At 32.9% G+C, this 27,526-nt stretch overlaps 3 protein-coding genes across 4 annotated transcripts in view; 2 read left to right on the top strand and 1 right to left on the bottom strand.

Moving 5' to 3' along the window:
* LOC133175551 (RING finger and SPRY domain-containing protein 1-like) overlaps nt 1–22,109 on the bottom strand; it is a 32,869-nt gene extending 10,760 nt beyond the window's left edge. Inside the window, exons 1-11 of the mRNA XM_061310672.1 lie at nt 22,052–22,109; nt 21,292–21,739; nt 20,524–20,689; nt 19,991–20,117; nt 16,324–16,382; nt 14,785–14,851; nt 14,202–14,342; nt 14,081–14,091; nt 13,820–13,924; nt 13,394–13,537; nt 11,710–11,821 (exon numbers count right to left, since the gene is read on the bottom strand). Coding sequence (XP_061166656.1) covers nt 11,710–11,821; nt 13,394–13,537; nt 13,820–13,924; nt 14,081–14,091; nt 14,202–14,342; nt 14,785–14,851; nt 16,324–16,382; nt 19,991–20,117; nt 20,524–20,689; nt 21,292–21,602 — 1,243 coding nt within the window. The 5' untranslated portion in view covers nt 21,603–21,739; nt 22,052–22,109. The remainder of the gene's footprint in view (nt 1–11,709; nt 11,822–13,393; nt 13,538–13,819; nt 13,925–14,080; nt 14,092–14,201; nt 14,343–14,784; nt 14,852–16,323; nt 16,383–19,990; nt 20,118–20,523; nt 20,690–21,291; nt 21,740–22,051) is intronic.
* On the top strand, nt 1,133–7,558 carry LOC133175358 (uncharacterized). Its single transcript, XM_061310452.1, has 2 exons — nt 1,133–1,348; nt 5,640–7,558. Exons 1-2 carry the CDS (start codon nt 1,288–1,290, stop codon nt 7,277–7,279), a joined length of 1,701 nt encoding a protein of 566 aa, XP_061166436.1. The 5' UTR covers nt 1,133–1,287; the 3' UTR covers nt 7,280–7,558.
* A 316-nt stretch (nt 22,110–22,425) lies between the features above and the next one.
* On the top strand, nt 22,426–26,462 carry LOC133175550 (cilia- and flagella-associated protein 90-like). Of its 2 annotated transcripts, XM_061310669.1 has the most exons (5): nt 22,426–22,497; nt 22,603–22,851; nt 23,427–23,450; nt 25,765–25,884; nt 25,997–26,462. In XM_061310669.1, the coding sequence occupies exons 2-5, from the start codon at nt 22,705–22,707 to the stop codon at nt 26,138–26,140; spliced, it is 435 nt and encodes a 144-aa protein (XP_061166653.1). In that variant the 5' UTR covers nt 22,426–22,497; nt 22,603–22,704; the 3' UTR covers nt 26,141–26,462. The 2 variants fall into 2 exon arrangements, with proteins under 2 accessions (XP_061166653.1, XP_061166655.1); XM_061310671.1 differs by lacking the exon at nt 23,427–23,450 and having other exon boundaries at nt 22,427–22,497.
* Nucleotides 26,463–27,526: the final 1,064 nt, after the last annotated feature.

Here is a 27,526-nt window from a genome sequence, read left to right on the forward strand (position 1 = left end):
CATGAGTAAATATTTCATGATTTATGTTGAAGTCTAAATTTAAAGGTAATTGTCCAGTCACACCTTGTTAATTTTTTAATGGGGACACCTCGAAGTGTGCAGTTCTAGATGTAATCAGGCCCTCTCTGAAGAATATAGCAACCTAACAAATTGTTGCATTTAATGAATTGCACATGGGGATCATCTCCAAATAGGCATTGATCAAGACGTTCCTTCCTTTTAAAAAAGAATTACAGTGTCATTTTCACATCTGTTGAGAATACCTTTTCATAAACAGTGTTTCCTAAGAGCACCTGTATTAATTCTTCGATAATCTGTAGCATATGAGAGGCCATCATAGAATGTGGTATCCTTGTGTGTGATGTCTGCCTGACTAAGGGTTACATTTTACTTATTTGGTCCTCCACAGATACAGTGATGCCTGTCTTACTGAGAACTAGATTTTACTTATTTGGTCCTCCACACACACCATACATATGAGAAATACCGGTAACACAACAATAAGTCAACTTTACTCATTTTAGCAATTAGTTTCATAATTTATGCAAGTGCCCTTCAGATGTCCTCATTTATAAATACTCGGTTTTAAAAGCAAGTATTCCAAGCCACACCTCTAAAGATAATATTATAAAGTGTTGTAAAGATTTGGTAATGAAATCTTAACCTAAAGTCAATTCAAAATGTTGGGGCAAAATGCAATTTCAATAAAAAAATATTAAGAATTTAAAATAATTATTTTTTCAAACTTTGAAAGTGAATTGGTAATCCTGCAGTGTGCAAGAATTCTGTAGAAATGCTAGAATTATTTTATAATCTCTCATGACTTCCACCATTAAATACATGTACTTATTACTACATCTGTTAAGAAAGACATAGTAGGTAATTCTGGTGAGCTTAAAGGTACATGCACATCTGAAGTTCCAGGTGAGCTAAATGAGCATCTTATTATTAAAGACTTCTTGCTAAGATGATATGAGATGTCTCAATCATGAGGTTTAACCGACACCTTTTTAAATGCCATAAACTTTCCTCAGCCAAGCTACCAAAGTTTTGGGTTTTGATGCAGTCCCTACTTCAGAAAAAGATATATACAGGTCTATCACATTGTTTCTCAAAAGTGTTGAACAATTAAATACAGCAATCATGAATTTAAAAATATGTCTATCAATGGAAATAGCTTCAGTTTGACCATACTAATGAGTTCCAGATGTTTTAAACATAAATTCATTTCAAGTCCTAAATAGAAAATAAACAGTTGTGAAGGGAATCTTACAATAAAAAGTCAAAATGACGATGTCAGAGGCGATGCTGTCGGAGAATTCCATCATTTCTCCGATAGAACAGCAAGGTAAGATGAGTAAATGATTAAAACAATCAGTCTAGAATGTTTAGAAGAAAAAAAATTAATTTCTCCTCAAATTTAAAAATTGTTTGATGCTAATATTTTGAGATAACATGTACATGAAGGTATGAAGTTTTCAAACAGTTTAAGTCTACGAAAAAAACCCACTTCTAACGTTATATATATTTTTAAATAGACCCCCTCTGTGGATGACGTTTTCACTGATATGTAAGACAGAGGGAACCTTTTTCTTGTGTAACTTTTGTGTTAATCTACTAAACACTTCATGACATCATCTAAATGCCAAACATTTACACATTTCTACGTTTCCATTTTCTGTTCATGGAATTTTTGAAATTTTTATCCCTTCACCTGATTCCTTCAAATTGATTTGTCAGTGAGAGAAAAGAAGTCTTAATGGTTAAGACAGAAGCAGTGGGATATGATAGAACCTTACAGTCAATATTCTGTAAATCCTACAAAATTATACTGACCACAACCACTTATAAAAACATGATTTTACAAGTTTGTTCCCTTATGTCTCCCTGTCTACAAATAAATGATAGGTCTAAACTTTTTATTTGCTTTTGGATTTTTCCAAGATTTACAGTTCTTCAAAACTAAACCATATACCATGCAGTATAGACTAGTAAAAATTCAGGATCATATTTTTATGACAAGTGACAAGTTGAAATCCTTGGGATTATCCGCAGACTTTCTACATGAGTTGATATTGATTTGATTATCTAGTTTTCACACAATCAGTTATTTTCAATCATGGAACCTATTTTACATGACGGTAAGTCACATAATTTCTAAAACAATTTATATTTTGAAATGCATAATGTTTTTTTTACTGCAAGCAAAACAAAACAAAATAAAGAAAATAAAAGGAAAAAAAAAAGAAAAAAGAAAAAGAAAAACCGGTTTTAAACAGCAAAATAACAAATATCAGACTGTCTGATAGGCATTAATTTCAGAACTTTTTAATACACTTTAATTTTTGTACCATGGGATCTTCATTACTTGCTCCAGTTACCTACTTAATGTGGACATTTTTGTTCGTATTAAATGTAATAATTAGTTAAGACCTTTTTACAGCATGCTTCATTTGAGTGTTTCTATACCTACATAATCCAAAAATACAATTAACACCAAATTTATAAGGATTTAGGATTTAAAAGACATACCATAATCAAAGGACCTAATGAAATCCTGACAATAGAAATAACAGTATATTTTTGTTTAAATATCCCTTAATTCAGAATTAGCACAAACCTCAAGTCAGCCAGCCTTGTTGACCTCACCAATGTGTCCAGTTCTCTAGTCATTCTAAGCTGTTTTGATTTTGTTGATTTGATTTTTATTTAACTCATTTATTTCAAAAATGAAAAATGATGAAAACGTTTGCCAAGCTTATCCATAATGAACTTTCCTACGAAACTTAAAATGGGACCCATTTCTCCTGTCTTATGGTGGAAAATATTTGATGTGGAATTGAAATTTTTGTTGAGCTAATTTTTAATTGGATTTTTGGAAGATGGCTGACCGGGATGAATTCAGAGTTGTTGTAAAACAACAAGGTAAAAGATTAAAATGAACTTCTCCCATCCAATCTTTAACAACCTTTTCTTCTTTTAAAACTACTGATATCATATTGTAAAATGCCAGCTGAAAACAATTTCAAGATCTTAAAAAAAAATCTATTAACAGATTGAGAATTTATTTTTGTATCAGGAAAACAATTCACTATAAATATCATTTATCAGAAAAAAAAATCCATTTAAAAAAAATATATCTTTAAAATTTAATATGTGAAGTAAAAGGGTGTCATTATTTGAAATGCCAGTCACTTTTGTTTACATTTTCTATAAATCCTGCATATGAAGACAAATCAATTGATAAGAGAGCTATGTAATGATATCCAATAGATATTATTTTTTTTTTTTTAAAACAATTTTCAGGCATTCTAACTGCCTGGCATTTGAATGATGCCAAATCATTTTAAAACCATTAATGTAATCACTGTTTGATGTTAATGTTCACCAACTTCATCAAAACAAATGCAAATAGGCTTCCTGATCAATGCTACCAAGAAAAGGAGCAATCTTATTCATGTATCTGATGATAATGTTACGTAAATCCAGTGTTTATTTAATGGCTTATCCGATACTTTGGTGGATTTTATTTCAGTCCTGTGTTTAGATCATCTAATTGATCATTATCCACGAGTTGAAACTTGACATACTCTTGGACACTGTTCTTAGATCAATAAAGTTAAATGATAGTGAATTATCTTCAGTTACTTGACTTAACCTTCTATAATCTTGGTCTTTTACATATTATCTGTCCTACTTCACCTATTCTTTGATTTCAAAAACAATATCAGGGTAATTCAAATTGAATGACAAAATTAAATAGACCATAACCAGTTACACAATAAAGAAATGATGTAACCTTATTCAAAGTCTGAGCTAAAGAGAGTTTTCAATTAGATTTTAGATAATTTATAATTTTATGATGTGGCAGAGAAAGATCCATGAAGTGAAGTTAGGGGGTCACCACATAATTAGACAGGGGGGTCTGAGGGGTTGCCCAGAGGCCCCCGCTGGGTCTAGGGCAAAGCCCTATTGGAGGCTCATAGGGCAAAGCCAGTGGAGATTTTGAAGAGCAAATATAAAGTCTTCTAAGTAGACAAATTTACTATTTCTAGTCGTCATAATAAATGATTAATAAATCTTAGGAATATTTTAAAGTTTGTGGAATCATAGCTTAGGAATCAAGCCCCAAGAAGCACCTGGCTTTCAAGAATATAGAAATAAAACCTTTTATTTTCAGCCTTTTCCCTGATACAATAGTATTTTTTTTTCTTTTCAAGGAAGGAACAATGATTTATCTTGAATTTGAGAAATTTAGAAAGGGAAGTGTGTATGTGGGAGGGGAAGAAGTGTGGAGAAGGGGTGCTGGGTGCATCTCCCCCATCCAGGTGTGCCCTTCCACTCCTTTAAATCTGCCACTGCATGGCATATAAATAAAGATGTACATCGTTACGTAAGGAAGACTCACTGTTAATACTAAATCAATACATAAATCAAAAAACTTTTGGTCAAAGATAATTCCCTAAGGAAACTTTTATTTATGCAAAAGACATCTATTAAAATTAATTCATTTAATTTTGAAACAAAATACTATAACTTAATCACTATACCAGATTCACCCTCTGATAGATATAAGACACATCGCTTTCCTTCTAATTGCAATCCTGATTAGAGTTTTCAATTCAGTTCTTGCAGTCCTAATCCCTCATTACACCTTCACAACAGATTAATGCATAAAAGTAAAAGTAAGTGCATTAACTTATATCTAGGGTTAAATTCGTCAACAAAACTTGAACTTCTCACGAGAAACAGCTGCATATTGGTGCATAATCTGCGTATTGTTAGTTATATTGAAAGTCCAGAGGGGGACTGTTCTACTCTACCATTATAATATGGAGGTCTAAGACTTGTTAATTATTGGTATATACTACAATGGCTCTCAAGGACGGAATTGATGTCAATTATAGTGCAAGTAAGTTGTACTTATAGCTAATGTTAGAATATTTGTGTGAGAAATCCTTGCAACATCCAAAACTTCAGCTCAAGTAAGAAACCAGATCAACAGGTCAAGTGAGATACTCAAGAACTCAAGTGAGATGCCCATTACTATAGCTGAGATAACTGAAATTAAGTGAAATATCTATAATTACAGCTTAATGAGATACAAAAGACTAGCTCAAAAACCATCTACAAAAATAATCCTATTTAACCTTTGTTACATTATATTATCAAAACAACGACCCTCCTATAAAATTCCTAGTGATTGTACTCAAAAACCTCATCTATGATCATATTTCATCAAAACAAGTCATAACTCTAACAGTATAATTAAATTTCCTAATTAATTTGATCTTTATGAATTCATCCCTATTACCTGACTTGATTGTATGTTCACCGCTTGGTTCTTATGGCTTTTGTTTTGGATGGACACTTGAAACCATTATAATAGGAGGGTTTCTAGACAGACAAATTAAACATTGGATAACATTTAAGGCTACCAACACCCAGTTCAGTCAGAGGCTTTTTAACTTTTACGCTAGAAGATGAAACATTCTTTTAGTTTTAAAATGGATTTAACTTTGTTAATAGAAGTTCCCTTACAAAGGTACCAAGTCTGAGTGAAAGCTACCAAATTCAAAGTAGTACTGTTTAGTTTTTCTGTACAAATATTTTTTCTAATAACTCCTTTCTCTTTGCAGGGAACTTCTTCATCATGGACTCTGAGCAGTTGGTGTCCAACCCATTCCAAGAAATGCAAAATGACGCTATGGACAACCAGAAAAAATCTTCGCTTACAGAGAGATTAGTCAGTGTCAAAAATAATGTCTGTGAAAAGCACTTCTTAATAAAGGCAGACAAACTCAACAAGGAACTTTCACATAACATGAAAAAAATTCACGAAAATTCTAGTGAACTCAGATATCAAATTAAACTGTACGACATCAACAAACGGAAAATCGATTTGGAGACCAAGCGGCGCATGCAGCCTAAGAAAGACTTTTCCTATGATGCTTTCCAGATCACAAATTCAGAGAAAAGACTTGGTGTCCTGAGTGATTGTTATTACCTGGAGAAAAAACAGAAATTTCCAATTCGTGGAAGGAATATGAATGACCTTAATGCTACACCAACTGTGTCTAGAGCCCGGAATATGTTACGTCAGCAAGAAAAGGAAGATCGTGAAGAAGAACAAAATAGCACAATTTCAGCACTCAGACTCTCTACTCCTGGTACACTTTCACTCACTTCTAACAGAACTTCAATTTATCAAAGGAGAGGATCCAAATCTGCTCCTGCCTCCAAAATGTCTGCTTCTCTCAGAGGAACATTAAACAGTCAAGATGGTGATTCCGCTAAGCTTCCCTCTATTGATCGACAGAAAACCAAGGACTCTCATGTAAAATTCACTGAAAATGTGCAAACCTCTACTCCTGAAAAACGAGTTAGACCTCATACACATGGTCCTAGGATAACTCGCCGGCTTAATGCCTGGGACAGTGATGATGACGATGATGATTTTGGATCAACAGACTACATTAATCTTCGCCAGCTTCTCTTTGGTGCTGAAGGCAAGACAAACACAAATGGATCAAGTGGAACCCCTAGAACACTGACTCGAGAAAGCTCAAGATCTGTTCCCAATTTACGGCGCACAACTGCTTCTAAAGTGACCCAAGAATCTCTTCGAGCAGAGCGTAAACAGATTGACAAAAAAATCAACAAGTTTTTTGAAAGCTTGAATGATGAAAACTCAAGTGAGGAAAGTGAAGAGGAGCCTGAACCAGAGCCAGAAAAAGAGAAAGAGAAAGTACCAGCTTTGGCAAAGGCTGCCGTGCTTCTGAACATCTTTTCCAAATCTGCCCCTGTTGAGGAGAACCCTTTCCTAAAGGCGAAGATCGAGCGAGAGGCAAGTAAAGAGGCAGGGAAAGCTGAACTTGATCGATCCACAAGTTCTCGCTCCATACGTTCTAACAAATCTGCTAAGGACGAAAACGCATCCAAGAAAAATCTGTGGAAGTTTATTAAAACCAATGTGAATAATGGAAAGATCCATCGCTGCAATTCACCTAGTCAGATTATTTTGCAGCAGATGACACATCTTGACTTGAGTCATAACGATGTTTCACGAGTGCCTCTGCACTCTGCGAGTCGAGCTCTGAGACATACACCCACATTCAAAATGAGAAAGGTTGTGGAGAAACTAATGAAGAGTCGGACAAAATTCCAACAACAAGAAGTAGACTTTTTACGACAGCAGTTGGAATTGGGTGAAGATATTTCTGAAATTCCACCTCAGCCCAATTCTGGAGTTCCTGGATTTCAGTCAATAGTTACCTAACCTTAGATCTGCTAAATTGTGTGGAATCTCAGTTATGTTTAAAGAAGTCTGTGGGTGTGAACTTGAGAGAGTATTGTGTTCTTAGCTGTGGCTGAATTTGTGGGGTGTGACTGTGAATTCTATGAATGAATTCCTTGGATTTAACAAATAACAAGGTGTCACATTCTGGGTGATTATCTGTAGCAGTATACATATTGTCTACAATTACTGATCAAAGTTTCAACTATTTTTAAAGGCCATAGGTTAACAGAGGTTGTCTACATCTGAAATCATGTAAACTAGATACAGTGGTTCCCGTTTTATCGAATAGTCAAGTTGTCAGCCTAGTTTTATCCGAATAGCCGAAAATTAGAATAGCCGATTGCTCCATACCGAGTCCAAAGATAGATGTATAGAGCTACATGTATTGATAATACATCGTAGCAAATTTCAAGCTTGCACTTTCGTTTTCTTTTGACATGTTTACTTAATGACTTTACTAAAAATAATTTATTTCACTTACTTATGAATTTAATATGAAATTTTTTTTCAAATAAATTGACGTATAGAATATATTCTTTGATAGTTATTGCCATCTTTCTTCAGCACATGTTTACATTCCTTCTTCGATGGTCGCCATTTTGGAAACGGAAGTAGACTAAATGCTTGACTAATAACCGTAAACTATTTTTCCCTGGATATATTGTAAATTAAAAATAAACAAAAATATTAAATATATGTAATTGTTTCGTTTTTATTTGTTTCTTTAATACGGTTACGTATTTTATACTGTGTGTGAGTTTACCAGTCTCGTTCTTGTCTGCTGAAGAGAGATTTTGAGAGCCATGTGGAGAAAGATGGTATGAATTTTGAGACGTATTTTTATAGAACGGGCCATTTATGATTTTTACCATTAATTTTGCACTGAAAAGTGAATAAATATAAAGTCAATTGACCAAGTTAAACGATTGAATAGGCTTATTTCATTATCCAAGCAAATTGTCACATACAAGCTAATCAGTTCAATAATTAAAATTTCACGCCGAAAAAGTTGCAAATAATTGTCATAATTAACAAGTGCATCATTGTACCCAAGCTGATCACCACAACTGTAATCAAAACATATCTATTTACTATGCCCCTATTGACACAAGTAAGGTGCCTGTGTGCGTCCAGCCGTAACTAATCCCCACATTGTCGTACTCAAGCCAGTCAAGGTAATTGGTGTCAAACTGTGTAAACAAAGGCTTCACATACGAAGTTGGAGGTGTGAACAAGGTGCTGATTATCAAAAAACACTATGATTGTCCAAATTTTTGTATCGGATAAAACGAAATTCCAATATTTTCTCATCAGAATATCAGGTGAAATTATTAATAAATATATAAGAAATGGTTTTGTGCTCTGATATTATATTGAAATAGCCGAAACATTCGTTAAACCGCTATCCGATAAAATGGAAGCCACTGTATTAAACATCTGTGATATTAATCTTAACTACATTACCATCCCTCTAATATCAAATGATAAATATATTTTACAATATATGTTTTGAATGATAATTAATTATACATAAAAAAAAATCTAATTCATTTCAATATTGAGTGTTTTATACAATAACTGTATCATTTCCTTCAATACAGTATAAATAAAAGTATGAAGAATTTCTGTAAATATTTCATTTGTTATCTAATCATTCTGTGTACACCCAACATTAATCAGTCATCAAAAAGAAATACTGTACAGTTAAACCTATTTCAAGAGGCCACCTTATGGAATTTTGAAAGTGGCCACTTAAGACAGCTAGGTGGCCTCTCATTCCAGTTTGCCCTTGAAATAGCCAGTCAATCTAAGTAATTAGACAGTCAATCTAAGTATGCAGGTTTGCAATGATAAATAGGAAGCAAGAAGTTCTACAAAGACTAGAACCTGTCTATTAACTGTATTAATGTGCATACCAGTCTGCAAACTGTGTTAAAAAATGTCAATAAAATTTTCAACAACAAAAAAAACACATTATAAATCTTTTAAAAAGAATGTTATTCAGTTGAGGACTGCTTTATTTTTTTGAATGCATGCCCAAGAATTCAAGGTTTAAACCAATGAAGATTACTTGCACAGTCAAGCTTCTGTTCCACAGAGGGGGAGAAAAAAACCCAATGGGATTTTAATAATTTCAAAATGAATTACCAATTCCACAGAGCACAAACACAATGTAAAAGTTAAATTTGAACTTGAGATGGCCCTTGGAGATCAAAAAGTTTAATTACCAAACAATGAAAAGTTTTATTTTCCAGCAAAATAAAGTGAGTCATACATAGTTAAATACTGGCCAATATCCATAAAATCCGACCAAATGAATAAATCCACACGGATTAACATATGTAATTATTGAAATTCTTCTACAGGTGTCAATCAGACAAATTCACTCTCTTAAGAAGCTTACAACCCATACGAATGCTGTGTACCCTATAGATCATACAGAACTTTACCACCCATACAAATGCTGTGTACCCTACAGATCATACAGAATCTTACAACCCATACAAACAATGTCTACCCTCTAGATCTTATACAATACTGGAAACTCAGAATAAAATTAGAAAGTAAGAAAAACCATAAATGTAACAGTCATATCCTTATTCACAATGAATTGTATCTATCATGTTTTATTATTCTTCTTTTGACAATTATTCCCCTGTAGCAGACCCTACGACATTCTACAAATATAGCAAACAAAGTATAAAGCAACATTTCAGCAGGGCTGACAAATTTTTATGGAATATTTCTTAGCTTTCTCGCTAATGTAGAACAGTTGATCTTCAGATCTAGGAAGCTTTACGAGTTCTGTACATTGATTAAAATCAGATATGATAGTCATTGCTTATTTTCTTTTCAAAAGATAAATTTAACATTCGTTGTCTTTCAACATGTTCTGCACATTAGTAACAAAAGTTAGTAAACCAAGATTGATCTCTATAAACTTTTAATTGATGAATCATAAGCTTATTTACAAGTCACTCTAGAGTCAGTGTTTGAGATTCAGTAACACAAGACTGTTGTTATGGAAAAACCAAATTAAAGTAATTCAAGTGTTAATAGAACACAGGGTACAGATAATCTGGTGTAAATCTGGAGGCTAAGAGGATATTTAAAACTCTACTTGAGAAGTGGTCTCAGACATTTAAACTTATATTAGAATCCTGTCCTTAATCAAGCATCTATATCTGACTAAGTCATGTAAATAAAAACAATTGTCAAGTCCCATCTGATTCATGTCCGATATTGTCGAGGCTGAATCTGTCATGATTACCAGAGATAAGTCAACATGAATGACTTCTAGTGGGCTGTAATAACCGATAGACAAGAGAACTTCTGAGTGCCAATATAATTGTGACTTGCAATATTTTTCTTTGGACTCCAGACAATCTTAACCTATTCAGGCACCAAATTTTAAAAGTCATTATTACGTCAAATTAGTTATCTAACACAAAACAGCAATATAATGCAACTTAATGCTCTATAAACTATTTTGCAAGATAGGGATTTTAAGAAATCTGTCAAGAAATATTCCTGGCACTCAATGATCTGAGCTTCATTTAAAGATTTCAAGCATAAGAATCGAGTCAACTCTTAATTATAGATGAATCTGAGTCTATATTAATATTTCCTATTTTAATAGTCCCTTGTTCTTCAAATCATGTCATTTAATCACAAAATTAAATAAATTACCATATAATTTAAATGTATAAACTTGGTTCATGCATTCTTAAAGTCCAGTGGACCAAAAGTTATAATTAATTTACAGGAACTTGAAGGTCCACAACTATATTTTAAACAAAAAAAATATTAAAGAAATGTCTATTATCAAATGCTTCAAATGTTTATAATTAGAGACAATGTACTATTTATATTTTTTCAATTGTTTTAAATCAGATAAGATAACAATCAATGTCTGTGTATTTTAAACTTGATCACATTACTTAGGGCATCAAGAATGATTAAATTCTTGCAACCAGTTAAGTGACCTTTTCATTCCAAATATTTCACTCCATGCAAACTTTATTTATGCAAATTTTTGTATAAAACAACCAAGAAATGTAAAGGATCAGCAATATAGAGTTATAAAAACTTAGTATCGCAATTACGTAATGGTTATCTTACTTACTGCTGCTCTTTTGCGACAACATACGAAAGCTCTAAATTTCACATAATTTCCGAGGCATAACATATTGTTTAAACTAGTGACAATTGAATAATTCAAACAATGAGTATGCTGAAAGCACAATGTATTGCCAATGGTTGCACTTCAGAAAGTAAATCATCTTATTTGAAATAATAAGACTTCCAAAAGTAACGTTTACCAGAAGAATAATAAGAAGAAAACTGACAAAAGCAATATGTCTTCCCTTTGAAGGGGAAACATAATTGACCACTAAGGAAGACCTTACCAGCTTTCCAACAAGGCAGTGTTATTGGTCGACTCTCGGACTTGAACCATATTAGCTGACGACATCCATCATATGAAATGGAATACTCATCATCTCCAATACCATAACCTTCCTGAAAAATTCAACTTAAATGTAATTATTTATCACCATCAATACAGATACCTTCCTAAAATACCATAATCTTCCTAAACAAGAGAGCAAAGGGCTATAACAGTCACCTGTGTATAATACAGCACCATAAAGGATCCACGGAAGTATAAAACAAAACAAAATGAACCAAAAGGTGCAGATATGTTGCCAAAAAGCAAGAGAAACAGGATGATCAGGGATCAACAAAAAAGTCTTTAACTTATTAACAAATCATAAAGTAGATCTACTGACTTCCCTGTACTTACCAGTGCTAATACATTCACATTTGTCACCATCACCATGAAGATTAAACATACCAATTATGATTTTGCTAAATATAAACCCATCTCATTCCCTCTCATTTTTATTTATCTATTATTAATTTACAAGTCTAACTGACCATTAAAAACCGTCACAAATGACATTGTGTTTTATTATTTATTTAGTTTATATGTTGTATATGTAAGAGGTGTCTTTATTTTGGTAACAGAAGTTATCGTTCATTTCATGTAAGCTTGATGTATTGGTCACTGAGTTGTACCTAGTCTATTACTATATTTAGCTACAGATACTCATTGAACTTGTTTGATTAGTTTGACTAGTTATTTATTCTGGGTGTTGGCTGGTTTTCATCAGATGAGGTCTGGGCATCGTGATGTAAATTTTACCAATGCTTCATAAACTTGGGTGTTTTTTTTTTGTTTCCCATGCTTAGTGAAGTTGGGTGTGTCTTGTTTCCCCTGCTGAGTGATCTTGGGATTCAGTTACCTGTGTTTTTTGAGTGCAAGACCTAGAATGTTTACTTTACTTTATTTTTGTTAAACTTTGAATACCCTAGGCATGTAGATTATGAGATACAACCAAAGTATTGTTTTTCTTTTCAATTAATGGCACTAATATGTTTGAAGTTACTTTTTTTCTTGCTGCAATCAAGTAGTATACATTTGAGTTTGTGAAATCAACTTCACCATACAACAGTTTTGACAAAGTGTGTTTAAATCATCTTTCAAACTACATGTATGAATAAATTGTATATTTCATGTGTTTCAATAATTTCCATGTTCTAAAAATCTTAAATATGTCCAACCTTAAATGGGGTTATGTTAGTTTTCACCAATATCCTGTCTGATCGTTTGTCTGTGCTCAAGATATTTCATGATTTGCAATTATTTTTATGAAATATGTCCCCCTAGCATTGACAAATTTATCACATTTTAAAGAGGATCCATGCTTAATATATGAAGTCACAGCAGCTTTTTTTCAGTTCCGTTAATTAATATTGTAATAAATTCAGATCAGTTACATAAAATATGACTGGCACGGTCAGGCTGGCATGATTATACACTCCCGATTTACCCTATAGTTCATCAATTAATCATTAATGTTTAATATTCATTTTAACATATCTTCATTATTTAATGAAATGATATCTAAAATACTTGTACATCTTCAGGTACTCCTTTACCACCAGACTAGCATTTTTTCCCTATTTACATGTACCAGAGATAGTCTTTTTAATTTTTCAGAGGTGGTAATTTCAGAAAAAAATACTAACATGGTTTAGAAAACTGCTGGATTTTGTTGCCCATCCAATCTGCATCACCCCATCTGTTAAAAGGGTGACCTCATAATACCATATCCCAGAATTCACCTGGAATGTGCATCGAACACTTTCAAAGGAAGAAGCATCACATCTGGCCTAAAAAATGTAAAAGTGCAGAATTAGAATTTAGCATGTACTATAAGTGTGAAATTACAGAAAGCTTGTACAATTTAAGACTTTTAATAAATTAAATTTCAGATGTAATTTACATGTGTTCAGCAACTACATAACATACAATCTAAATATGTTTGACAATTTCACTTCTATCTCTTACTAGAATGCAAGATTATTTCTTGAATGAGATTATGTTTATTCTATGTATTATTTTGAAAAACAGTTATGATGAAAATGAGCTGCATTTCCTCAGAAAGCCCTCACCTCTAAGCCATCAGGAGAAATTTTCAGGTATTCACTAACATCTTTACTATTCAACATCACATTAATATTCTTTAAATCTTCCTTTGTGTAGGAAAATTCACGATTCTGAAACCAAAAAAAAAAAAAAAATCCTTAATAAAAGTGTCAAAAAGCAAACAAACAATATAAATGTTTGATCAATGGTTTATGATTTCATATGACAATCTTTACTTAACTACAATCTATCAAAACAACCCCAATTAAGGTTTAAAATCGACTCACCTCAGTCACAACTATAAAAAGAAAACAAAACCGATCATCAGTAAATCTTGGAATATCATTGCTTATATACTAGGTTAAAAAAAAGTCAACTTAAATTACTGATGCAATGACGAACACGTACATAAGTTATCAAGACACCACCGGGCACAGAAACCAACTTCCCGCAGGCTGTATTTTTCATGGCGCCACCATTTTTCAAGGATTTCTAAGGGATTAGGGTCACATTCTCGTAAACTTTTATTTATAGTTGTTTTATTTTCACCTAAAAAGAAACAATACATGAACTCCTTAAAGTTACATTTCTTTTCCACAACAGCTTGAGAAGTTACACTAATAAAATGAAATCAATGACAGAAAACTGCAGACAAGTAAGACGGTATGGCCAGACTGTAAAATGTTCACCATATTAGAAAATCATTTTTGAAATCATCATTGTGCTCATTTCTGTACAAAAAGCACATTTACCAAATCAAAAACAAAGGTCACAAAGTTAACATATAATTGGGTATCTAAAAATGACATTTTAAATTTACTAATGTGTCAAGTTAGACTTAACCATTAAAAAAACTGCCAGACTACAATGAACACAGAATCTTCCTTCTTAAATGTCTCAAATGATTATTTGAAAAGCTCACAGCGTTTGTGTTTGTGTGTGTGTTGGGATGGGGGGGGGGGGGGTTCAAAGTAAGATAAAGCTGACTTACTAGTTTGGGCAAACTTTTCCAGTGCCACCAAGGCATGTAGAATCACAGCTGGCTCAAGTTTGTCATTCTGTAATGAAGAAACTTGGAAAATGACATATAACGAGAAAACACAGTCAGGAAAATGACATATAACAAGAAAACACAGTCAGGAAAACAGCATATAACGAGAAAACACGGTCAGGAAAACAGCATATAACGAGAAAACACGGTCAGGAAAACAGATAAACAGGATAATTGTATACCTTGATGAAGTCTAAATGTAAGGTTTTATTCTAATTGTTTACCTTGATTAAGTCTACATCTATGTAAGGTTTTATTCTAACTGTATAAAATACTCCGTAAGATCCATTTTGAAATAATTTTTTTTCTCTTTGTGTTCCGTACCAAGAGTACCAACAGCTATCAGAAATACTGGTATGTATCTTGTAATCTTTATTTGTACCAGGTATTATTCAAACTGGATGAATTATGAAATTAATCACAAATTACAGTAACCTTTAGTAACCATGACGATAATGTTCATCAAAATTAAAATCAATGAAGAGCATTGTATATTTAAAATTTTGTAAACTCAGAGTTTTATTCAAGTCAAAACACAAGGATAAGAGTATTCTGCTGAAATTTAAAACATTTTATTTCAATAACCCGTGAATAAGACACAAATTGAAATGTGAATAAATACTTCATGCATTCTCTCCCTTTTTTATCACAGCCACCATGAAACCTAATACAAAGGCACACAAACTGAACTATTGGGGGATTCAACTGATATACATGTACAAGTAATTTGTCTGCTAGAAGTACGGCAGTACAGAAAGACAACTCTGTCTAATTAAGCAAATATTTTCTACTAGGTACCTTACATGTAATTGTATAAATTAAAAGAGCCTAAATATTGATCATTTTAGAGGATTTTTGACCCATTTCTAAAGTGTCATAAATCAAAATTACCACATGGTAGTAAAATTGGTAGGGATGGGTATTGCAAAAAATTTCGTATCGTGATATATCATGATTTTCCCCCAAAATATCACGATAATATCATGATATTTTTACAAGCAATTTTACAATGATTTTAGATAAAAATTCATAATTTTTTTCTGAAAAATATGCTGGAAAAACGTAACTTCAATTTTTTCATTTTTTATTTACATAATATCAAGCAATTTTGGATACTAGGATGCCGTTCTTTAACTCTTTTCAACATTCTTTACACTTCCTGTAATTGTAATTTGAAAGAATGAACAAAAAATGAATAATTTCTGGAATTTTTAACTATGTACCTAAATACCGGTAATTTAGTCTCCGTATCACAATACATATCACACAATTAAAAATCACGATATACAGGTATACCGATAAAATCGCACATCCCTAAAAATTGGCTAGGGAGTGATGAAAAATACACAATGCATGATGGGTGATGCACAATGGCAGAGTCTCCCAATGTCTTACATAAACAGAAAATAAACTTAGAACTTACCAGGTTTGACAATAAACTTAGAACTTACCTGGATTGACAATAAACTTGGAACTTACCAGGTTTGACAAGAGGTACTTGAGAACATCTTCTGTCAGAATATCAATTGCATTTGGACCTAAAAGTAAAGCAACTTTTTGTTACCCCAAACTTGGTCCAATGCTATAGATGAATTCATACATAAATCAATATGACAAATTATTATCTTCTTCTTCTTCATGAAATCTACTTATATTACTTCCCCACCTAGACACTAGGAGCCTTACAAATGTAACTAAATGTTTTTACTAATGATATGTCTGCATTTACATGTAACTCGATTCATTACAATGTTGATATTTTGAAGGAGAAAAATCCTGTACTTAATTAATATGTAAATATTTACATTTCCAAATTTTTTCTCTGTGATAACTCTTTGAAAGTTAAGTGTGTTGATTTCTTGATATTTACAACTGAATTTAAATTTCACCAAGTGAAAGGTCAAATGCCTAATATGTAAGTCAATCTCTCGTGGATGGCTTTGGGATTGATGTCAGTGGGCGGGGACTATGGATCTTAACAGGGAATGTCTCGTGTATTTTAAAGGTGTTAGCATTCTTTATTCACATCCATATTTTTATTTCACTTATTGTTGAAATCCTATAAAAGGCTGCAAACCCCTCACTTGGTCTTATCATATCCTTGCATAATCCCATTCCCTTCTTATTAAAACTTTGAGTCTGTTCTTTACTATAGAATCTTTTCACCCTAACTTGCCTTAATGTAGCAATGTTATTCTTATGAAAAAAAATCTCTTACAATTATACTACATGTATTTGCATGTCAACTACATTCACTATTTCTTGTATGGTGGGACTTACATTATTTTTAAGTATTTTGAAAAAGTAGTATAAAATTAAAGAATCCAGAAATATGTTGAAAGACATAAATCAGTGATATTTCTATCAAAGCTGACCATTCTTGATATTTTACAACATTTTATTTTGTCATATGGAAGTATAATTATAATAAGTACAATAAAGCCTTCAACTCAGTGAGATCAATCAGACTGGATTATTTTTAAGGGACTGTCTAAAAATATTAGTGAAGTCAAAATTGTATGAGATAAATACAATATCTAAAATTGTCTCAAAATATTGATAAAAATAAAATTGTATGAGACAAATAGAATGTCTGTAATTATCTCAAAATATTCATAAAGACAAAATTGTATGAGATAAATAGAATATCTGTAATGGTGTGATGTTTTATTTGCATTATGCAATGACTTGAAATGGCATGTATATATACATGTAGCTCCCCAGGCCTTGAAATACATACACTAGCGATGGGACATCGGTTAATTTTCATAATTGATCATCGGTTGGAATCGGTTACTGCTTCCGATGCGATTTTACCGATTATAATCAGATTTCATAGTTTTGTATACAAAAAGCAGACTATTACAATTATTTCATATTATTTCTTTAAAGGTGCTTAGACACAGATTTGAAGTTAATATTTACTCAAATTTTCTATATAATTTCATGACTTTTATGTTGCTATGGCATTTCATATGAAAATTTGATAAAAATCTTATTTTATCTGGAAGTTATTGAAACTTCGAATTTCTAGACGTGTTTGATAGACACATCCTTGCACTTTCATAAATTTTAACTTTATCCTTATTACTTTAGAAAAGTAGCAATTTTGTTGTTTATTAATGAAAAATATTAAAACTATAATGCAGAAATTTCAGAGTAGAAATGTAGAAAGCAAAATCCTCTCACCAGTATTGTCAGTCCGTGCTCAGTGGTGTGTGCAGAGTATAACAATTGAACACACCCGGTGAAACGTAAACATTAACAACAACAGAGCTCGTGCCTTGTTAACAAGAACAGTTTACGTTTCACGGGTGTATTCAATTTGTTAAACTCTGTACACAATTACACAACACTAAGCACGGGCTGACGATACTTAAGTGAGTGGGTTTTGCTTTCGCACATTTTTACTCTGAATTTTCTGGATTATAGATATAATATTATTCATTAATACACAACAAAATTGCTATTTTTCTTAAGTATTAAAGATAAAGTTAAAAATCGTGAAAGTGCAAGGATGTGTTAATCAAACGCCTCCCGAAATTCGTAGTTTCAATAATTTCCAGATTAAATAAGTTTTTAATTTTATTTTCGTGTGAAATGCTATAGCAAAATATAAGTTGTGATATCATACAGGAAATTTGAGGAAATATAAACTTCAAATCTGTGTCTATGCACCTTTAACATGAATTTAAAAAATATATAATATATTATTTTCTTTGTTGTTTTGAAAAATATGTTTGTTTGTTTCCTGTAACATTCTCAAAAAATCAAGGATCGGTTGGTCGGGATTTTTTTTTTTTTTGCTTATGAATAATGGGGTCAAACATCACGGGACTTAATTATCCAGGTGTTATATTTACAGTGGACACCCAACATGGCTGCCTAGTGGCAGAAAACGAACTTCAAAAAGCTGTGGGGGAGAATTGATTACTCTTTATATTTAAGGAAAATGTTGACTAAGTTGCATGTTTAATATCTCAAATAAAAGATACAATTAATATTTTTTGAATAAAAAAGAATCAGCTGATTGATCAAACCAAAGAGCAAACACAGATTTAGCAAAAAAAATCCACCGGGGGGTAAATTGAATGGGTCGGTCAGGTTATAGGAAACAAACATATTTTTTTAGGCCCTATATATGCACCTTTTGGTTCTTAATCACCTCTGCTTCATGCTAGTTGGCTAGTATCAGATGCAGAAGCCATTTTCTTTCATTACAAAGAAATATATTTTAAACCAGAAATGGATAATTCCGGAATGTATTGTATTAGAAGTATGTTTCCGATGATCGATTATGATCCGATGATCATCGGAATTGGTAGCATTTTTTCGTCGACAATCGATGTCTTCTGATTATCGGTACAACACTAACATACACTATTTCAATTCATTGGATAAAGCAAAAACAAGAGGCCCATGGGCCACAACGCTCACCTGAGTAACTTTGGTAACTTTGGCCTCACCGTTATTCACCTGATTTCCCCCCTTGTAGTACCTATTGTAGCCCCACCCTACCCCCAGGGGTCATCCTTTGAATAATTTAGAATCTACACTACCCCAGGATGCTTCAACATAAGTTTCAGCTTTTCTGGCCCAGTGGTTCTTGAGAAGATTTTTAAAGATTTTTCCTATATATTTCAATGTAAAACTTGGATTCCCTATTGTGGCCCCGCCCTACCCCCGGGGGTCATGATTTGAACAATTTAGAATCTACACTACCCCAGGATACTTTCACAGAAGTTTCAGTTTTTCTGGCCCAGTGGTTCTTGAGATGAAGATTTTTTAATGACCCCACCCAATTTTTTGTTTTTTCTTGATTATCTCCCCTTGAAAGGGGGCTTGGTCCTTCATTTTAACAATTTAAACTCCCCTTTACCCAAGGATGCTTTGTACCAAGTTTGGTTAAAATTGGCCCAGTGGTTCTTGAGAAGAAGTTTACAGACGGACGGACAGACGGGCGGACGACGGACAATGGGTGATCAGAAAAGCTCACTTGAGCTTTCAGCTCAGGTGAGCTAATAAAATCCCACATTATAGATATCATACTGTTTATAAAGTTACATAAACTGTATAAAATGTAATCCTTAAAAGCTCACTTTAGTCTCTGGCTCAGGTGAGCTAAACAAAAAAAGAAAACACTGACCTGCCATTTTTTCTGCTAGACATCCTAACACAACGCCAATATTTCTTTGACAGCTGACAGAACTGTATTCTTTGGCTGAACTATTGGGCATCAACTTCAAATTTTTGTACAGGAGTAAAATAGCATCCTAAAAAATTACAAAATACAAGTATAACATAAAAATATCTTAAATTTTGTTTTTCATCACTTTTCAGATAACTGTATCTTAGAGCTTTGTGTAAAGATCGACAAAAAATATAGTAAAACACGCTTAGAACAAAGTGCCAGGGATGGACAATTTTGCTTTGTTATAAATATTATTCCTTATATCTTTCACAACATATTTTAAAGCCACTGCAAATGGAAATCACTTCAGTATAAGCGTCCTTATAAGCGTGTTTGACTGTTTGCTATAAGCGTGATTTACTTACAATGAACAAAATTCAAACTTGATCAGAAGAATTTGTGGAGGTATATAGTGGACAAAGAGATAGATTAACTACACTCTTTCTTCCCTGATAAGATTAATTATTATTACAGTGATTAGTGGTGACCTTTGTGGGTAGGGGACACTCATCCAACAGCAGAGTGACCACCGCTGGACCAAGGGGATCATCTAGAGGAATGGAAACCACTAAAGACTTGACAACATCAAGCCACCCATCCTCAGCCTCTGCAACACGATGCAACAGCAACATAGCCTGGGGAGGTCCCTGGTCACTGAAAACAAATCATACAATAATTCTACAACAGATAGCTGGGGAATACCCTTGAAAACAAAGCATACTGCAATGCTATATTTGTTACCCATTTCTGTATTAGAAATAAATATTCATACGATATCTGCTGCTAAGGTTATTGAAGAGGGAACAATTTACTAATCATTAAATATTTACAAATAGAATGCATTTCTTAAGTTACTGTTTACCTCTGCTTTTTGACTTTACATTAACATGATTAATATCTACAAAGTACATGCAGTCAAGCATGCAGTATCTTTACTGATATTGAAAAATATCAGTATTTTTCATTTCAGAGCATTTTGCACATAAAAAAATTATTATGATAAAAATAAGCTGTCATTTCATAAAATATACACTAATTATAATATTTCCTTACAAAAAAAACTGCTCGATCTGATTAAAATCAGATCCTTTGATCTGCTCACATAGATCACTACCTTGTGTAGCGATCTATGTGAGCGGATCAAAGGATCTGATTTTAATCAGATTGAAAAACTGCTTTAAATATTTGTTTTTCTTTAGCCTACGTGTCCTATATTCAGATTTTATTGTCTTGGTGATAAATATACATGTACATACTTGTCCACCAGTGTCCTAATGAGTGATAGAGTTTCTAGAACTAGGGAATCCACATTTGCGCATCTTCTGGAAGAACTACGGGAATTGGAATGTGAGGAAATACCTCTTCTCCCCGATGATGTTCCTCCTCTTTGTGACCTCTGACCCTGGCTTAAATGACTACTTTCCGTTTGTCGTATAGCTCCTTGGTTCACATGTTTTTCTTTGCACACACAAGAACCCATCTTGTATATTATGTAACAATAAACAGTCTGTAAAAGCTGAGATAAAATATTCCTATGTATATATAGGATCCATGTTGTAACTATCATATCACTTAACACACAGATTCATGTACTGTCCTATCAAACATTTCCAGGGCTTCCTTTTGCACTCAAATTTTCCCACAGAATAATGACTGATTTCCAAATAATGTGAAACTAAGATAAAAGATAAAGTTGTGTTCCATCTGAAAATAAAAAGATGCATTAATTTTAAATAAGGGTTTAGGATACACAATCTTATTCTTATAAGCTAAATAAAATGATAGATAAATTTCAAATTTCTTAGTGTTTTTCAGATTTTATTCTTGTCCACTAACTCTAATTCAATATTTTAACAATATACCAACTGCAAGTATATGTTACCATTTTGTAAGCAATCAACATGGTCTTTGCACACTAAATGCATATTAACAATTCTAACACAAGTGTATCACCATTATGTACTTGTATATATAGTATGAGTAAAATTCATTTCTGTGTTTATATCATGACTTTACCAAAAAGGTGAACTTCTGTATTGTCTTTAGAGTTACATATAGATGTCTGTATCACTGAAGATATATTTTCAACTGAAAAGAAAAAAAATTGAAATCATCAATCGATTCATTTGTGTATATAAATAAAATTCCATGATTTGATCACCCGCTTCATAATTTTGCATGTACGTAGACTATGTCAACAACTGCAACCTAGGAGTCTGAAGTTCATATATATTCAAAGAGAAACTTAACCTAATATTGTGGTTTATATTGAGATTACGTATCAAACAGCAAACCTTACTGTTATTTAAAGCACGACACTTATCAAATACTAGTATGCTTTTCATAAATGTCTGTTAAAAGGCACGTACTTTTACACATTTTTTCTTCATCCCCGAAACAGGAAGACTCTTCTTACTTTCATCTTCCATATTGGAAATTATGTTGACCGCAAGGAGTCATGGGTAATATGAGACGTCGACGATTTTTTGGAGGTTTTTGATATTCTAAGACTTTTATTTGTAAATACTTATAGCATGATAAATTTATGAACACATATTTCTTAGTAGATCTATCTAGGATTTCAGATCTTCATGCTATTTCTTTCTCTTCGGGCACCTGACAACGGAAATAGAAAAACCGCCATATTGAAACTAATGTAATCAATCAGGATGGCAGAACCACAAGAAATAAAGGTGGAAACTGATTCAAACAAATTTACTTTGAAAGGAAGGCCATGTGAGCTTTCGTCGTTTTCCTTTATTCCAACAGAAAGAGACGATCCTCCAGAAAGAACTGTATTCAATACTCCTAAACAGGTGGGTTTTACAAATGTCAGACCTAACGTTATACCAGGGACCTATATACTAGTGAGTATATAGATCCCTGGTTATACGTACTACCCTCCAGAGACAATCACAGGTTATTTTAACATGATTTTTGTTCAGTTTTAATAGCAATTTTGGGTCTTAGTGATTGAGTATCTTGATTATTTTGATTTCAAAATGTACGACTTGAAACAAAGGATTATTATATTAATATGTTTGCTTTGACAAGTGCATTAATTAAACAGCTGTCAACATATACAATAGAATTCATCTTATTCCACCAATAATAAAGATTTCTCTAGCATTTATATCATATTTATGTGGGATCAACCCATGGCCTCTCATCTCTGTAGTTCTTTCTTCCAGAGCTTTTGGCAAACCCCCGGTATAGAATAAACAGTTTTGATTAAAAAAAAAAATCCAGTCACATACCACTGGAAGAGAAATTTCCTTTCATTAAATCTTGTAAACAATAACATTAAAATACATTACCTTGACATTATCTGAGAAATAAACTGCATGTCAGGTTTCTCTACAACTTTGTATTCACCTTAATTTTCTTTCAGTTGGTTATCAAACAACGTGAGAAGGTATAGTTGTGTATGACATATATCATTATATGCTTTGATTGGTTTGTGCATATATTTGCATTAATTCAGAAATGCTAGAATGAAACTGCAAACTAGAATTAAGATGTTACTTGTTATTCATTTCATTTAGTATTTAATTATAATTAACTGTTAATATAAGTAGATGCAGCTTGCTATTTAATAAATTCATGCATGTCAGTGTATACATAGTAAATATACCAGGTTGAATTAATATTTTCAATTTAAGTATTGCATAAAAAGTTATTAACTCTTGTAATTTAACAGCTTGTTTGGTAGAAGTAAATCATAACATACAAAATGTTTTAGGAAAGTATGTCTTAAGAGAATCTGTAGAGAGACTTATGATTGATTGCTGTTTGCAGTTTCACCAATGACATTTGCAGTCATACATTTTATTGTATTTATTTTGTTCTGGAATATATGGCCAGCTTTCCATTCTCAGGAGAAGGTTGTGTTATTGTTCATATAATTTGTGTATTTTAAATAGCATCAGAATGCATGTAATTTCACAAATGAAGTGCCTTTTCCAGAATTTTATGATACAGGCAAATAATATGCATACTTATATTTATAAAAACAGGTAATCTAAAATATTCGCCTCAAAAGACTTTGCATATGGCCAATGCATACTATTCCCAGTACACTATTATAGCAAAAAAGTGAATATATATAGTTTTCAAAGTAAAACATGTTCTGCATTAGCTAAAAATATTGTATGCATGGTCTGTCAATGATTTGTAATTCATGCACATCAGATTGCAAAAATATTAAACAATTTGATTTTTGAATTGATGATGTTTGTCTGTCTGTCCATTTTTATTAACATGCAGTTTTGTTCAAATGAGGGTAAGCGATTTGGATGGTCACCCTTGGTGTACAAAAATAACCATACAAATAATTGAGATCTAGCTTACAAGTATACATGTAAGTTTCTATTAATAGAGGGAGTTCCAGCGGTGAAGGGGGGGGGTTTACATTTTTCACACAAGTTTTATAGTGCATATTATATAATCTCCATGGCATGCCAGCAAATGAAATAGGAGAGCAGAAAATGCAACAGACCAGACCAGTATTCAAATCCGGCTCCTTGAATCACTAGTCAGGTGCTTTGTCCAACTGAGCTATCTGGTAAAAGCAATGGAACCTGCCTGATTGTCACATTACTTGCTGACCTTAAAGATCTTCACCCCCAAGAAGACATGTACTAACTCAGGCTCTTTCCTTGCAGGTCTTTGACCTGTTATTTCTAAGGCATGGCACCAGGAACATCACAAAATGTAACCTGAAGGGAGAAAAATGTGATGCACCAGCCCATGATTCATACCCTGGCCTAGCTGCATGGTCCCTCACATTTTTGGTGCCATGCCCAGGGTGAGACAGGTGAATTTAGACCTGTCATAAAGAGACTTAGAATGATCTATTAATTCTGAGACCAAGAGTCATCACTTCTTACTTCAAACATCAGTAAATAAAGTTAAAATATTTTAATTACCAGTGATGAAGTTGACATTGGCCTTGAACTTTCTAAACTAACTGTAACAGGAAAGGAGAAAGTTTTATGGCTATGGAATCAAACCTGGGACCTCAGCATTAAATACTAGTCAAGTGCTCTAATCACTGAGCTACCCAGGTTAATGCCCCTAGTCCACTCAACCCAAATTAATATATAATCCTGGTTACGGCACCAAATGTTTTGGTAAAGGTCATTTGGTGCTGTGACCAGGACTTAAGAATTTAGTGGTTTTGGTTGTGTTGATTAAAGTGTTTACTTGAGCCACGATGTGGTTTAAGTTTTATGGTTAGACTGGCCATGGAATCCAACTTGAGACCCCTGATCGAATTACTTAAGTTAGGTGCTCTAAACCACTGAGCTACCCAGGCCAACATCCATGATCCATATATAGCCCACTACTACTTATAACCCTGAGATTGGCAATTGAAGCAAATTTAATTAACCTACATGTAATCAGGAGGATCCGAGATATTTCAAATATTACCATTGGAGTTGCCCGTTTCCTTAGACGTTTTTATTATCTAACTTATTTACACAAAGTTAAAAAAAGACATATACTTACATGTATAATAATGAAATCTGGAGTATGTTTCAAATTGGATAAACTTTAACAGTAATTTAGTCCAGATTTAAACAATAGGAATTACAATTAGGCAATTTTTTTTATATGCACATGCAGTAAACATAATGAAAGAGTAATTAAATCACCACATACATTATTATATATATGATATACAGTGTATGTATTTGTGCTATGACTGTGATTGAATGTATTTACAGGAGCGATATCCAAGGTCAACTTACGAAAGACTCTTCAGGAAGGAATACGGATATAATAACAAACTTCACAGGGATGATAGAGAGCATGCCAAGTCTAGGGGCTTGATAGTTAATGAAGAGGTACCTCTAACTCTTTAGCCTAATGTAGAACATAAGTAAACTAAAGATTTAAAGTATATGGGTAAAGAACTGTAATGTGATACCAAATATACAATACAGTGTTCTCTTTCAGGAGAAGCTTAAGGAAGTGCCAACACTGTCTTCCTCAGAATATGGACATCGACTAGAATTGTTTGTTGACAATCCTGACCGCCAGCACGTCCGAATTGCCCACGTTAGGGCCGAATTTTTCAGAAGAAATGGAATTACTTCTTGATTGTCAAATTCCCCCCCCCCCCCTTTATACCAAGTATATATGCCAGTCTTTTCAAAAAATTTAAAATTCAGTAAACTTTCACTTCAGTTCTGTGTTAATTATTCTGTGTGTGTCAATATTGCATTTGTAGTTGTCAATTGTTTGTTATCCTTAACAGGATGATGGAAAGAAATTTTCTTTTCAATATATTTTGTCCATGTGCAATTATACTGATGTCACTGTTTGTATTTTTTGGAAGAAAGCTGGTAACTGTGATAAACTATTGCATTTTGTGTTCACTTGTACATGTACCATGAAATAAATACTAAAGTTTCCTAGTTAATATTTACTGTTTCTTAAATATATTCCAATGCCTGTTATATTACTCCCATTGTCATTCATACAGGTTCAAACTATACCTAATACTAATGAAATTCTTTGCAAATTATACAGATTATATGTGCAGTTTGATCACAAAAAAAACAAGATGTGTTCGTGAAACACTGATGCCCCCGTATGGCAACTCAAAGAGAAGGTTAAACTTTCTCAAATGCAAATTAAATATGTTGGTACCCAAAGTAAGGTCTTGTCCCGAGAAATATACCTGTGAAATATGAAAGCCTTAGCAGTAACCATTGAAAAGATATGGAAAAGGTTAAAGTTTTTCAAAAGTAAGTCAAACATCAAGGTCAAGGTCAAATGGTCAAAATTAATGGTGCCCAAGGAAAGACCTTCTCACAAGAAATACACATGTTAAATATGAAAGCCCTAGCACCAACAGTTCAAAAGATATGGCCAAGGTTAAAGTTTTTCAAAAGTAGGTCAAACTCCAAGGTCAAAGTTGTTGGTATCCAAACTAAGGTCTTGTCACAAGGATTACATATGTGTAATATGATAGCACTAGCATCAACTGTTCAAAAGTAATGGCCAAGTTTATAGTTTTCTAAAAGTAGGTCAAACTTTTAGGTCAAAGTCAATGAACTATAATTGTTGGTATCTAAAGGAAGGTTTTGTCACAAGGATTACACATGTGAAGAATGAAAGCCCTAGCACCAAATGTTCAAAAATAATCGCCAAGGTTAAAGTTTTCCAAAAGTACGTAAAACTCGAAGGTCTAAGGGTCAAAGTTGTTGGTATCCAAAGGAAGGTTTGTCAAAAGGATTACATATGTGAAGTATGAAAGCCCTAGCACCAACTGTTCAAAAGATATGGCCAAGGTTAAAGTTTTTCAAAAGTAGGTCAAACTCATAGGTCAAGGTCAAAGGGTCAAAGTTGTAGGTATCCAATGGAAGGTCTTGTCACAAGGATTACATGTGAAGTATGAAAGCCCTAGCACAAACCGTTCAAAAGTTATGGCCAAGGTTAAAGTTTTTCAAAAGTAAGACAAACTCGTAGGTCAAGGTCAAA

Source organism: Saccostrea echinata, unplaced genomic scaffold (assembly GCF_033153115.1).
Source record: "Saccostrea echinata isolate AGI-Se365-2 ecotype Australia unplaced genomic scaffold, CSIRO_AGI_Sech_v1 ptg000062l, whole genome shotgun sequence".
In the NCBI taxonomy this organism is placed as follows: domain Eukaryota; kingdom Metazoa; phylum Mollusca; class Bivalvia; order Ostreida; family Ostreidae; genus Saccostrea; species Saccostrea echinata.

Bases quoted from the DNA above. Each gene is read 5' to 3' on its own strand.
- LOC133175358 (XM_061310452.1), top strand. From the start codon at position 1,288: ATGACGATGTCAGAGGCGATGCTGTCGGAGAATTCCATCATTTCTCCG. The intron at 1,349-5,639 runs GTAAGATGAGTA...TTCTCTTTGCAG, and splicing joins TTCTCCGATAGAACAGCAAG to GGAACTTCTTCATCATGGAC.
- LOC133175550 (XM_061310669.1), top strand. From the start codon at position 22,705: ATGGCAGAACCACAAGAAATAAAGGTGGAAACTGATTCAAACAAATTT. The intron at 23,451-25,764 runs GTATAGTTGTGT...ATGTATTTACAG, and splicing joins TTATCAAACAACGTGAGAAG to GAGCGATATCCAAGGTCAAC. The intron at 25,885-25,996 runs GTACCTCTAACT...GTTCTCTTTCAG, and splicing joins GCTTGATAGTTAATGAAGAG to GAGAAGCTTAAGGAAGTGCC.